Consider the following 15,829-nt stretch of genomic DNA (forward strand, 5'->3'; position numbering starts at 1 on the left):
ATCCATCACAATTGATGCCAGATTGGGATCAGAGCGTTGATGATGTAAGGATAGGAGTTTGGTTTGAGATGCATTAAAGGTAACCAGCCACGTCTTCCCCCACTGAACTACACGCTCGAGATCAGAGGAGAGGGAATCAGAGAGAACTTTGTCATTTACAGCCTTTGATGTGTTGCCGTAGATGGTCGTGTCATCAGCATAGATTTCAACAAATGATTTAAGTATGTGTTTAGGGAGGTCATTGATGTAGATCAGGAAGAGAGTTGGGCCCAGGATTGACCCCCTGAGGAACTCCAGCATTTATATTGCAGGCCTCCGATTTTTGTCCATCTACCACTACTCTTATGAGCCTATCGGAGAGAAATAATTTAATGATTGAGAAAACATTTCCAGTTATACCGTAGCTGGAAATCTTGTGAAGTAGACCCTTATGCCATACCTTGTCGAAGGCCTTTGATATGTCAAGACTAATTGCCCTAGAAAGGAAGCCTTTGTCGAGAGATTCACTAATCCTGTGGGATATAACCGTCAGCACATCTGCAGTAGATCTTGCAGAGCGGAAACCATATTGTGTGTCACTAAGAAGGTTATTCCTGCTGAGGTGGTTGACGATTTCTCTATTTAATATGGATTCCAGCAACTTACTCATAACACACAGGAGACTTATTGGTCTGTACTGAGAGGGAGAGGACTTATCACCTGAATTCTTAAATACAGGGCAAACTGATGAGGTTTTCCAGGGAGTCGGAAAGCACTTCTCCTTAAGGCAGCGCTTAAATAGTTTCGTAAGTATGGGAGCTAGTCTGGTTGAAGCTTTTTTAACACTATAATTGGGATGCCATCAGGGCCAGTTGCTTTACTGGAATCTAGGTTCTTGATTAGCTTGGCGACCTCATGCACAGATATTTGTATGTTACCTAGCTTGTTCTGTGTTATAGGAGGAAATATGGGGAGTTGATGGCCTTCGTTGCATAGGGTAGAATTAGCTGCAAAGTTCTTTGTAAATAGTTTGGCCTTGTCTGACGCTGACGAGATGACCTCTGGTCCATTGATAATGGTTGGGATAGAACGCACACTTCTGTTCAGGATCCTATTTGTTATTTGCCAAAACTGGTGGGAACCAAGCTATTTTGGATTTAACAGACTGGGCATATAGCTTCTTGCATTTTTTATTACTCTTTTACAGTGGTTGCTGGCAGTCCTGAAAGCAGCTTTAGTCTCAGTGCATCTATTACGTTGGTAGCTATGGAAAAAGTGATTTCTGTGCGCGATAGCAGCAGCACATTCTGGGGAGAACCATGGCTTGGCTGTTAGGTTTTTGTGGGAATTTTTTAGATGGTATGAATTGGTCTATGCCTACAATTAACCATTCGGTCAGATCTGATACTATAGAGGACACTTCCTTTTTAAACATGGAGTGCAGAGGTAAATAAGATATAGATGTAAGGAAGATAAAATTGGACTGTGACTGGCGAGCAGCCACTGGAACAGCTGATCAATTTGACACTTGAATACACCATGCCTGAACATGTTCAAAAGGACTATAATTGCGAATTGCAGTTTTTAATTCACAATAGATCGCCGATACCATACGCGAAGAAAGAACTCTGTCCCCCAAATGGTGATTGTTCAGCATAACAAAGGAAAAGTGAACTTGTTATGGACTAATGCAAACTGAACAATCATGTGGAACATACGCAAATGCACAGATGTGTGCTCACAAAAACTGAAGTGTAGGAAGGAATCAAAGATATTTGTGTTAGACTTGAGAAAAACCTTCAGATGCATATGCACAATTCTTCATGGCCGTTCACAACCATGGTGGCGAAGAAGTAGAGATCCTGCTTGACTATGATGGGATTTGGGCTTCATTATGCAGGCCATCATAGAAGCTGTTATGTCCATGGATGTGGCTGTTCAATAGGCTTTGTCAGCATACATTGGCGACATATATATTGACAACAGCATGGTGCCTGCAGAGCAAGTGAAGCAGTGTATTGGTACAATGTCGTTCCCAAAGACTATATATCATTGTTGACTGCACTTGCCAATGGGATCTACATATATGAGAATATAGGAATATTGACCCAGTGCCTAAGTTTTGGAGATATCGGAATCAGAAAAATGTGTCCCTATTTTACAAGCGGCCCATGTAAGGGGGCGGCATTTTGAGAGGGTAAAAATAGAAAATAGAAAAAATAAATAAAAATAAATAAAAGCTAACTAAATACCTTAAATTTTATACCGAAAAGTTTTGTTTCTTTTAAATTGGAACTTTTGGAGGTATTGGAATCGAAAAAATGTGTTCCTATTTACGAGCAGCATAAATTAAATTAAATAAATTAAGTTAAATCTGAAATTTTATACCGAAAATGTTGTAAAAAAATCGGAACGTTTAGAAGTATCGTGTCCCTATTTTACATGTCAGGGGCGACATTTTGAGAGGGTAAAAATAGAAAATAGAAAAAATAAATAAAAGCTAACAGGCTACTCTAACATTGTAGAAATGTTCACTAACCCTAAGTAAGTCTGACAGGCAAGCTTGTAAAACTATGCGTAATCGGCTAGACCCCCCCCCCTCAAAAAATAAATCTTACAGAATTTATTTCCATGAGGAAAATAATTTTCGGTTAGTTTTCTAAAATGCTACAATGTCACTGAAATGAAAAATCATTTTACGTCCAATTAATATTGAAGTGGATCTCCACCCTAAATTTTTAAATAAGTGTTGTTTGTATATCTTTCCGCCAAGTTTTTTAAGGCGTTAATGCGTAATCGACTAAAAAATAGAATCTTGTTTTCTTTTAGAAGGATAACCTAGCCAAGAGACTCAATATACTACTACTACTTGTAAGTTCTTATATATTATAAGTTTAAATATGAAAAAATAATAAAACGTTATACAAATAGAAATTATTTTTTTAATCTATAAAACAGTTTAAATGTATTTAGAATAGATTTTTAGAAATACACTTACATTTTAATGTCGGCAAAATGGTTTCAGTGGAAACAAACCACCCAAAGGTTTCAAGAATTTACTAGTAGTCTCGATGTTATTGTTCTATGACCAGCTAAGCTTAATTTTAAAATCAGGCCACCAATCGGGTGTGCAGAATCGAATCTCCAAAATCAACCCACAAGCTCTATTTGTGCCATGCACTAATCATTCATTAAATCTGGCTTGCGTACATGCCGCTTCTGTAGCGGTTCACTCTGTTACATTTTTTTTTTTTTTTGCATACTGGACCGGTTATTCTCGTTCTTTTCTGCATCTACACGTCGCTGGAATGTCTTGATTCAGTTGACTGGTGTATCAAGCGGACTGTGGAAAGTAGATGGAGTAGTCGAGCAGATGCTGTAAATGTTGTAGTAAAAAATTATTGGAATCGTCAAATTCCTACTGAACCGCCACCTTGAGTAAACACTTTCAAATCTCCACACTAACGTACTGTACTTGCAATAACCCTTATCCCTGAGTGGCTTCCGGGCCTTGATAAGTGGTGACCACCGTGTAAAAAAAAAAAAACAGCCCGCAGAAGGAGAAACTGGAACCACAAGATCAGATGCATCTTTAATTCTCAACTCGGTATTGTCGTTTTCGTTTCTTTTATTTCTGAGCCTTTGGAAAACTATTCTCCCAGAAATGATGCATCTGCAACAAAGTGCTGTCATGCTGACGGCTTGAGAGGTTGCCTTCTTGAGAATAAAGAAAAGATGGTGGATACTGCAATAGTCGAGTCAAAAACTTTGCTCTGAAATGGGGCATCGTATCCGCAAAAAGAAACGAATGGGTGGCGAACGATTGACTAATGCAGCACTGGGGTTTCATACTGAGTTGAGACGGGAAATGTTGTCTGTCATAGACAGGTTGACTGAAGAAATATCTTGCAGATTTCAACAAGTTCACAATCTTGCAAGTAAATACGCTTTTCTTACATCGTCAAATCTGCTTGATGATAATTATGATTGTCAGCTTGGTGAAGTTGACGAAGATATCAAGATAAATTCTTTGCTTAAAGGAAGAGATTACAGTATTTGTGAAAGCTTCAGGAAAAGACAAAATCAATTGACCTCTTAAACTTTTGAACTTTATACAGATATACCACCTTGAGAATTCCGTCCCGAATATTGTGATCTTACTGCGTATTTTCCTTACCCGAGCTATTAGCATTGCCAGCTGTGAGCGCTCTTTCTCGAAACTGAAGTTACCTTCTATCAAAAATGATCCAAGCAAGGCTTACAGACTTGGCAATCCTTTCCATAGAGAGGAAACTTATCGATAGAGTGAATTTTGATAGAGTTATAAATAACTTTGCCGAAAAAAGCGCGGAAAGTATGTATGTACATTTTCACCCGGCTTGATGCCTTGTGATACTTCTTTCACAAAAATAAATTTATAGCCTTATTTTCAATTCATAAATACATTTATTTAAAAAAAAAATTAAAACTATTTTTCAAAGGGTTGAAACATTATTAACAACAACAAATTTCTTAAATTTTGCGTTTAAACTGAGTGATTACACACACGGATTTCAAAAACTTTTTTTTCTCTTCGGGAGGCTCGATCTCTTAATAATAACATTATAAAAAAAAGAAAAAAACTACATCGGACTATCCTCTCCTTAATACAGCCATGTTTTTGTGAAAATTCGGAAATAACAACAATAAAAAGTAAATAAAATGATTTTATCATTTCTTAACTTTTTCATGTTTTCAAATGTTCTCATTCAAATTTATAAATTCAAATTTCAAATATTCTCATTTAAATTTATAAAAAATATTTTCTAAAATGTGTGACTTTCCATTTATTAAATTTTGCGCTTAAACTGAGCGATTACACACAAGAATAATAAAAAAAGCACCGATACAAGATGTTTTTTTTTCTCTTTGGGAAGCTTGACATTACAAAGAAAAAAAAAAGAAAACTACATCACTTTGATACAGCCATGTGTTTTAGTGAAAATTCGGACTTTAACAACAAAAAAAAAGTAAATAAAAATGATTTTATCATTTCATAATATTTTCAAGTTTCCAAATTTTCTCATATAAATTTATTATTATATTTGTTTGTGTAGCCAATTAATTTAATTTAACATTTTTTTTATAATTTGAATTATACGTTTTTGTTTGGAAAAATATTTTTTTTTTGTTTCATATTAACGTTTACATAATTCCCTTCAGATTAATGTTTACATACTTATTATTTATTTAAAAAGAAAATGTTAAATTAATTAAAATAAAAAAGGGGAATTGTGTAAACATTAATCTGAAGAGAACTGTGTAAACATTAGTTCAATGAAAATAAATATTTTTAGAGCTTTTTGGAATTTTGAAGGTTTTAACAGGTTGTTATATGCCAGCAATGAGGGGGGGGGAAGAGGTAATCATATGTCAGCGGGGTGGGGGTGGGCAAAGGAGGTAATCCAGCCGAAGAGAGTGCAAAACATGTAATTATATGCCAGCGGGGGGGGGGCAAAACAGGTAATTATATACCAGCGGGAGGGGGGCAAAAAATGTAGCTATATGCCGGGGAGGGGGGCAAATGTTACAACCGCCACAAAAACTGGTGCTACGGCTGCTACGCCACTAGTCAAGCTCCCTCGTTATCGATACACATCCAAGTTCCAAGAAGGAACAGTAACAGAGGTCCACAATAGTCAATGGCGTCCTGCGCCATGTGAAGGGCGTGTGACACTGGACAAAGCAGATAATGAAACTTCAGATGACACTGCCTGGCCAACAGAAATGGGGAAACCTCAAAACCACCCGTGCAACAAAGTACACACTGGAGATGGCCAGCTCAACCTTGCACACGTTGTTACCAGGGATTGGGAGGGGTGGATAGATAATGCGTGACGAGGCGTGTAGAAATGGCACTGCATGTACGTGACAGGACTGAAAGTGAAGCCTGTGCCAATTTGTGTGAGCCTCGGGTTTATAAAAGAAAATTTTCTTTCAGTCAGATAGATTCTCACGCATTGTTCATTTCAGAAGAAGGAGAGGAGGAGGAAGTAGGAGACGACCAAAATAATATATATATATATATAGTGTGTATATATATATATATACACACTATCAGTAAACGAGGAGGAAATCTTAATGCTTATACAAACAATATCAGCTGGCAAAAGTTTTATATTGTGATTGTGATTTTACTCAGCAGAATGAACGCCTATCGATTTTTCTATGTAAATAGTATAACGTTTATATTTGATTGTTAAAATATGAATGCTGTTAGTATGCAAGTGAAAATACACCCGTAAATTTGAATTCAATAATTATTTATTGTGTCTTGCAATAGTTAGAAAGGCTCTGACACTTTGTAATTACTTCGTATCGCTTGTTCGTAGCTGGGTGGGGCAGAATCAACTAATTCACCGTCTACAGCACTGAATGGTCGTGGTGGCCGGAAAGGATCACAAGATACAAATTCACTAACTCCTGATGTTGACGTTGTTGTCGATCGCATATTAATAACACGTTCAGGTTTTGCTTTCTCCTTTTTCCTGTAGAAGACCATTAATCCGATACCGACTGTACACATTAAAAGACATCCAATAACAATTCCTGCAATGGCACCTGAGAAGAAACAAAACGGAAAATTAAGTCAACTTTTAATGGTCATTGCTAAATTAAGAAATGGGTAATCTTTTAAAGAAAGCGGCTTAATTTCCAATCTCGATAATATATGATAAATGTTTACACGCATAGACAAACGAAAATAAGGTCTAACATTGTGTAAAAGATGTTCTAGTTCGATCAAATTCGAGTAAAGATGTTCTAGTTCTATCAAATTCGAGTAAAGATGCCTGAAGTGTAAATTGTTTTGAGATTTTCTTTTAGGGGGCTTTATAACAATCGAGTGAGGAATTTGTTACAATATTCCGTGCATGGTTCATCGGTTAAATGACTTGGATTGAAGGATTGGATTGAATGGGGAGCTGTATCAGCATATTGTTTATAAACGAACAAACATTATAGGAAGCACACAACGAATGACGGGGCGGAGAATCATAATATTAAGATTAGATTAGTTAACGGACATTAAGGGATTTGTTAATACAACAGAATCTAAATAAAATCTTTAATTAAAAGATGAGTGAGGATTTTCATCCCTCAAACTAGTGTCATAAAAAAAAAAAAAAAAATATAGACCTGTTTATAAGAATTTACAAAGAACTATATTTTTCTTATAATGTTTCTTGTTATATCCAACGAATGGAAATAATAAATATGGGAGGGGAGATTATCTTCAAAGAGCATCCTAAATTGATAATTTAGCACCGGACTTGTACTAAGTAGATATTAATGTGTCCCTCGTACCCATTCCTTTTTTTTTTTTAATGGAGGGTAGATAATGCGGTGGATGTGTTATGGGCAGCTCCAGTAACTCTCGCTTCTCCTTTTTTTGTGGCTCAGTCCTCATTCAAATGAGTGATTTTTCTGACAAAGGGTGAAGAAAAAGTAAGTAAGGTTGCTGGAGGTAAACGTTTGTCTGGGCTGACGTTATCCGCCTGATAGTCAGGGACCCGAACCTTAGATTAACCACTAAGGAGGCTGTCCTATCAGCAGGTGCAAAGTACTGAGGCTGCTGTATTGCCATTTGGTGAATGGATTCTGGACCTTGCAATAGTCTCTGGTGGGGCCTCTCGATGCCATACTAGTGGGTAATTGTTATGGCTTTACCTTTTCATGTGCCACAAAAAAAAAAAAAATTCCTATCCTTTTCTCTCTCTCGTTCCCTCTCATTCTTGCTCAACCCTAAAATCTCAACATGAAACATCTCAAAAACAAAAACTCGAATAAACCTAGACCCCCATCTTCTAACGTAGACCTCTACTACCATGTCTCCTTCTCAAACATCAGGGGTCTACGTGCCAATCTTCCAGAGGTTAAAACCCAATTACAGGAGACGAAACCGGAAATACTCTTTCTAAGCGAAACAGGAATAGGGCCGACCTCTTCCCTAGATGAGTTCATAATAAAAGGATACTCTAACTTAACATCTACATCTGACCCCCAAGATCGCCATGGGCATGGAATATGTGCCTACATTAAAGATGGCTTTCCGTGTGCCAGGGATATCTCCAGAAAAGACCCTAATTTACCTTATATGTGCTTCCGGGTTGCACTAGCTTACACCACTGCATTTGTATTTGCCCTCTATCGCCCCCACAACAGCGGAGTTACTATCTTTAAGAGTATATCTGAGAAAATAGACCACATCGTGTCTGCACATCCCTTGGCTAACATTCACATTTGTGGTGCCTTCAATGTCCATAATGTTGAATGGCTGACGCACTCAAATAAGACAGATGACGAGGGGAGGTTTTGTCATGATTTTGCTATTGCCTATGAGCTCACTCATATTGTTCGCGAGCCCACCCGAGTGCCAGATACTACCGGTCAGTTTGCAAGCCTTCTAGACCTTTTTTTCACAACTCCCCTGAGCTATGTTCATGCACTGTTATTTCTCCTCTAGGATCTTCCGACCACTAGTTAGTGTATCAGTTAAGATAAAAATGAAATGTAATAAGTCTCCAGACATACCCCTCCACCGTACTGTATACCGATACTCGATGGCTGACTGGGATAGCTTCCGTATATTCATATCTGATCTACCGCTGCATTCCATGTTTAAAAAGGATGTGTCTTCTATAGTATCAGACCCAACCGAATGGTTAATTGTAGGCATAGACCGATTCATGCCATCCAAAAAATTCCAACAAAAACCTAACAGCCAGCCATGGTTTTCCCCAGAATGTGCTGCTGCCATTGTGCACAGAAATCACATTTTCCATGACTACCAACGTAATAGATGCACTGAGACTAAAGCTGCTTTCAGGACTGCCAGCAACCACTGTAAAAGAGTAATAAAAAAAGCAAGAGAGCTATATGCCCAGTCTGTTAAATCCAAAATAGCTTGGTTCCCACCAGTTTTGGCAAATAACAAATAGGATCCTGAACAGAAGTGAGTGTTCTATCCCAACCATTATCAATGGACCAGAGGTCATCTCGTCAGCATCAGACAAGGCCAAACTATTTGCAAAGAACTTTGCAGCTAATTCTACCCTATGCGACGAAGGCCATCAACTCCTCATATTTCCTCCTATAACACAAAACATGCTAAGTAATATACAAATATCTGTGCGTGAGGTCGCCAAGCTAATCAAAAACCTTGATTCCAGTAAAGCAACTGGCCCTGATGGCATCCCAATTATAGTGTTAAAAAAGCTTCAACTTGAACTTGCTCCCATACTCACAAAACTGTTTAAGCGTTGCCTTAAGGAGAAGTGCTTTCCAACACCCTGGAAAACCTCATCAGTTTGCCCTGTATTGAAGAATTCAGGTGACAAGTCCTCTCCCTCTCAGCACAGACCAATAAGTCTCCTGTGTGTTATGAGTAAGTTGCTGGAATCCATACTAAATAGAGAAATAGTCAACCACCTCAACAGAAATAACCTCCTTAGTGACACACAATATGGTTTCCGCTCTGCAAGATCTACCACAGATATGCTAATGGTTATATCCCATAGGATTTGCGAATCTCTTGACAAAGGCTACCTTTCTAGGGCAATTGCTCTTGAAATATCAAAGGCCTTCGACAAGGTATGGCATAAGGGTCTACTTCACAAGATTTTCAGCTACGGTATAACTGGAAATATTTTCTCAATCATTAAATCATTTCTCTCTCATAGGCTCATAAGAGTAGTGGTCGATTGACAAAAATCAGCGGCCTGCAGTATTAATGCTGGAGTCCCTCAGAGGTCCATCCTGGGCCCAACTCTCTTCCTGATCTACATCAATGATCTCCCTAAACACATACTTTAATCATTTGTTGACATCTATGCTGATGACACGATCATCTACGGCAACACATTAAAGGCTGTAAATGACAAAGTTCTCTCTGATTCTCTCTCCTCTGATCTCGAGCATGTAGTTCAGTGGGGGAAGACGTGGCTGGTTACCTTTAATGCGTCTAAAACCAAGCTCCTATCTGTACACCATCAACGCTCTGATCCTCATCTGGCATCAATTGTAATGGATGGCTCTCGCCTAGGTGAAGCTCAATGTTTTGACAAGCTTCTGGGCTTGACCTGTACTCCTGATCTGAAATGGAACACGTACATCAAATCTGTTGCCAGGGTCGCTGGAAAGATGGTGGGTTCCTTCTACCGCTCCAGAAGATATCTCACTACTGATGCAATTCTCTATCTATATAAAAGCCAAGTACGTCCAAGGATAGAATACTGCTGCCATATCTGGGCAGGAACTGCTAAAATAGCCTATCCTGCCTTGACAGAGTACAAAATAGACTTCATGGCGTAGTGGGGGGTGCCCTTTTCTCTTCCCTGCAACCTCTCTCCCACAGAAGAGACGTTGAGAGACTGTCTTTGTTTTACCGTTATTTCCATGGCAAGTGCTCGTCTGAGCTCCAATCTCTGGTCCCCCCCCCGCCAATCTTTTACGAAAAACACCCGTCTAGCTGAATCCACTGTCAAAAATATTCCCCACTCTCTATCTGTGCCTAAATCAAAACGTAGATTTCATGAACACAGCTTGTTTTTTAGAACAGCACGCCAGTGGAACTCTATTTCGTCTGCCTGTTTCCCACCTGACTTCAACTTGGATGTCTTCAAGTCCAACGTAAACAAGTTCCTGATGGGCTGCCCCCTTAAATAGACGCTTTATGAAATCTCAACACTTACATACAACGTACTGTACATGCAATAACCCTTATCCCTGAGTGGCTACCGGGCCTTGATAAGTGGTGACCTCCTTGTAAAAAAAAAAATATGTTCATTTACAATAAGTAAGATGCTTATGTCTAAGTTGTTGTGGTTTCAAAATATAATTTACATATGAGAGGAGTTAGGGTTGCGATAAGTGTAAATTGTGGGAGAGAGCCAGCCTAGTATTTAGCAGAGAAGAGAACACAGTGAACTTAAGAAGTCGTGCTAATAACGCCAATGCCGTGAGAGTGCTTTAAATTTCTTCTTTTTTTTTTCTTTATAGATTACACGTCATTTCGGCAAGAAAAATAAAGTTGAGGCGACCATGTGGAGAGTCGAACTATTTGAAACTTAGAGTTGTTATGTTATGGAGAAGTGATAATTACAATTCAGATCAGACTTGAAAAAGTTTTTTTGTGTTGAAAAATCATCCAGAATATCGAGGGCTGTGTATAACTATAGATGTAAGTAGCGATCTGGGCACGGTCTGTATGATGTGAAATGATCTTTAAAGATCATAGGGCATATGGTTCAAAAGCATACATATGAGAGGAGTGGCTGCTGCGATAAGGAAGAATTATAGGAAAGAATCAGAATAATATTTAGCAGACAAGAAAACAAAGTTCAGAAATCGTACTAAGAACGCGAATGTCGTGAGAGTGCTGCCAATTTCTTCTTTTTTCTTTCCCCCTTCACTCGAATTTGATAGAATTAGAACACATTGAGCTCTTTTACACACATTCTTATTTCCATTTGCCAATGCTTTTAAACATTTATCAGATATTATCGAGATTACAGTTGTCTAATGCTAACACCTAAAGCGAGTTGGTTCTATTTATACTCGCACGTACATCACATTTGCTCCCTCGTTTGTATTCACATTGTTTTTTATTCTTCCAAAAATGCTGCTTGCATACCTTCGAGGTTTTCTTATGTAGCGTTTTGTTCGTCGTAGGGTTATGGGGATATCCGCTCCTTTTTCCTCTTCCTCGTTTTCTCTGTCATGTTCTATATATTTCTGCCCCCCCCTCCAGGTCCTCGTCGAAAAGGAAGTTGTCGCCCCTTGGTTGTTGGCGAGTCCTGTCTTCGATGATTCTTTTCATTTGTGATGTGGATGTGTGTCATAAAATCAGTTTGCCAGCTCATGTTATAATTGGAGATTCGCCTCTTCGTTAGCTTGTGTTTACAATGCTTAAGCAGTATGAGCCACGGAATGCGTCCTTCCACTCTTTCGATATCATTTTCTAGCATTTTCTTGATTTTTCCCTCTACTATCAGTTTCTTACAAATAAATACGACGTAATTTGCTTGCTGAGCATTTTTCTATCAATTTGCCTTATCTTAGTTGTATTCACAAAAGTTGCCCTGGAGACCTCCCTAATTTTGTTTGAATGGTTTCAGAAGCGCTCTGGAGGCACACTCAATTTTATTTTATTTCTTTTTACTTTATGTGAGCGGAGGAGGAAAAGAATTTGAAAAGACATAGGGGAAAATGGCGGTGGGGCTAGAAAAAGAGAGAAGGACATAACGAAAGAGAGAATGTTTAATAGAAATATGTTGCTCGTTTTAAACTCTTCTATTTTGTTTTTAGAGGCACCGGGCAACGCCTGATAATCCTGCGAGTACATATCTATAAAAATTGGATTACGGAAAAATCAAACTTACCGCTTCCTAACTTAGTTGATGACTGTTTTTTGGAGTTGATTATATTTGGAATATTCTCCGTCGAAGTCACATCATATGCAACCTCAATATCCGAAATCTGCTCAGAACAATCATTTTTTTCTGAAATTCTATGCAAACTTCGCTGATAAAGCATCTTCGTAAATTGCTTCGCATTCGCATTGCATTCGTGCTGCGCAGCATCAGCCGCACAGTTAATCGTTTCAGTCACATCACTGTCATAAACAAAAAAACAATATAATTGGTTAAAATAATTGCTTATAAATTGCAGAAACTGGCGTAATATTAAGATTATCTAAGGTATGAAATTAATTCAGCCAGATTTTCGACCGCAAAACTAAGTATGAATTGATGTTTAATTCTAATTGACCATGTATATTATAAGAACTAAGTATGAATTGATATTTAATTCTAATTGACCATGTATATTATAAGAACTAAGTATGAATTGATATTTAATTCTAATTGACCATGTATATTATAAGAACTAAGTATGAATTGATATTTAATTCTAATTGACCATGTATATTATAAGAACTAAGTATGAATTGATATTTAATTCTAATTGACCATGTATATTATAAGAACTAAGTATGAATTGATATTTAATTCTAATTGACCATGTATATTATAAGAACTAAGTATGAATTGATATTTAATTCTAATTGACCATGTATATTATAAGAACTAAGTATGAATTGATATTTAATTCTAATTGACCATGTATATTATAAGAACTAAGTATGAATTGATATTTAATTCTAATTGACCATGTATATTATAAGAACTAAGTATGAATTGATATTTAATTCTAATTGACCATGTATATTATAAGAACTAAGTATGAATTGATATTTAATTCTAATTGACCATGTATATTATAAGAACTAAGTATGAATTGATATTTAATTCTAATTGACCATGTATATTATAAGAACTAAGTATGAATTGATATTTAATTCTAATTGACCATGTATATTATAAGAACTAAGTATGAATTGATATTTAATTCTAATTGACCATGTATATTATAAGAACTAAGTATGAATTGATATTTAATTCTAATTGACCATGTATATTATAAGAACTAAGTATGAATTGATATTTAATTCTAATTGACCATGTATATTATAAGAACTAAGTATGAATTGATATTTAATTCTAATTGACCATGTATATTATAAGAACTAAGTATGAATTGATATTTAATTCTAATTGACCATGTATATTATAAGAACTAAGTATGAATTGATATTTAATTCTAATTGACCATGTATATTATAAGAACGACTTTTTACTTTAGAATGTGCTTTAATGATTTCTGGTGTTTCGTGAGATTGTAATTGATAAGTTTTGATATGTTGATGAAGAAAACACAGTATATTTTAAAATGTTAATGGAACGCCCATACATATAAACTGATAAATTTCTGTTAACTAGATTGGAATATTTATTAGGTTGGTGCAAAAATAATATCGGTTTTTGACATTCAACTTCAAAAGATCATAACTCCTTTCATTATAAACTTTATTAATCGAAATAAGAACCATTAGAATCGACACATTTTAGCCAATGAGAAACAAGTTTATTTATCCCATTAGCATAGAAATCTGGACGTCTGGAAGCGATGAAGTCATTAAAGGCTGATTCGGCATCATCTCGGCTTTTGAAGCATTTTTCGCACAGGAGATGCTTGAAAAAGTGATAATCTCGGGCGAGAGGTCCGGTCAATATGGTGGATGAGGCAGAGTCTCGTAGCCCAATTCGTTCAGCTTCTGTAGGGTCAGTCGAGCAACATGCGGGCGAGCGTTGTCATTGGTCCCTTCATATTGACCAATATCGGGCATATATGTTGGAGTTTCTGGTGCATGTCGTCAATTTGTCGGCAGTACTTCTCCGTCGTAATCGTTTCGTCGGGATTAAAGAAGCTGTAATGGATGAGACCGGCCGTAGACCACCAAACAGTCACCATAATCTTTTTTTTTTTGTGGAATTTCGGCTTTGGGAAGTGTTGTGGAGCTTCTCTTGCATCCAACCACAGAATGCTGAATGTAGTCAGTTGTTATAGAGGATCCACTTCTCATCACACGTCACAATCCGCTCGAGAAATGGGCCGTTTTTGTTGCGCAGAAGGAGCATAGAACACACCTCAAAACGACAATTATTTTTTATTGTTGAATTCATGTGGCACCCATTTATACAACTTTTTTGACTTCCCTATTTGCTTTAAATGGTGAAAGAATGTTGAGCAGTCAATTTCGAGTTCAACAGCAACTTCCCGTGTGGTTTTGCGAGGATCGGCTTCAATTAAGGCTTTCAAATGTTTATTATCAACCGTTCGTCATTAACTACAGCGAGCGTCTTTATCCTCAGCGCCCTCGTCACCATTGTGAAATTTCTTGGACCACTGTTGTAACACAGTGGTTCCTGGGCCAAACGCATCATTCTCGGCAGCTTTTAAACCTAGTTTGAACTGTAACAAGAAAATCGTGCAGATTTTAATTTTGTCCATGCTGTCGAAAAGCCTGCAAAAAAAAAAAAAAGAATGAAGAAATTGAGAATGGTGACGAATAACACGGTTCGATAGAGCAGAAAACTGAGCTTCAAAATGATATATAGCATGGCTATATTTTATATCAATTAATTAATTCAGAAATCATATATAAAAGTAACATATGTGAGAAAACGATATTGTTTTTGCACCAAGCTAATAAAATTATAGTTTATTTTTAATCTACTCTATGAAAGCCCGGCTGATATAGCTTAATTATTGAGCTTATTTTTAAGTGCAGTATTAGAGCATAACCTAGCTATGTAATAATATTTATTTTTAACTACTGTATTGAAGCTTAGCCAAAGTATATAATAACATTTATTTTTACTATGAGTATATGGGTTAATCCCACCCAGGGTTACTTTATAGTTATGGTTATGAATGATGTGTGACGTCATTTGAAGAGGCTGTAAAAGTTTTCCTAGATTTATTTTATAAACAGGTTTCTATATGAATGCAAATCTAATACTATGTAAGAGTTATTTGGTAGTAAAAAAATTTTAACGACTTTACTATTAATAGAAAGATGTTCGGCTGAGAAAAAAAGATGGCAACTATGTTTATTTACATTTGCTGGTGTTAACAAAGCTGGTTTCCCTATGAAAATATTCCAAGCAGGATCAAGTATATCTTTAAAGAGAAAATATAATTACATTGTATATGGTGACACGTCACACAAGATGGATCGGTTAGTCAGAATCCAAATCGATTTTATAACTTTATTATATAGAAAGAACTCTTATATAGAATAAATATATTTTTTTAAATATTTCAAAAGTATATATTTATTCATTTTATGACTACCATGTATACATACAGGTCCCAGATGAAATAGGCTGAAAATAATTATTTTCTAAAT

General features: G+C 36.7%; 1 protein-coding gene across 1 annotated transcript in view; it reads right to left on the reverse strand.

The window, feature by feature from the left end:
- Positions 1-6,301: 6,301 nt before the first annotated feature.
- LOC145252327 (uncharacterized) overlaps positions 6,302-15,829 on the reverse strand; it is a 332,123-nt gene continuing 322,595 nt past the window's right edge. Inside the window, exons 9-10 of the mRNA XM_080111736.1 lie at positions 12,399-12,631; positions 6,302-6,579 (exon numbers count right to left, since the gene is read on the reverse strand). Coding sequence (XP_079967862.1) covers positions 6,302-6,579; positions 12,399-12,631 — 511 coding nt within the window. The remainder of the gene's footprint in view (positions 6,580-12,398; positions 12,632-15,829) is intronic.

This window comes from Euprymna scolopes, chromosome 29, assembly GCF_053919585.1.
Source record: "Euprymna scolopes isolate OS-2025 chromosome 29, ASM5391958v1, whole genome shotgun sequence".
Lineage (NCBI taxonomy): Eukaryota > Metazoa > Mollusca > Cephalopoda > Sepiida > Sepiolidae > Euprymna > Euprymna scolopes.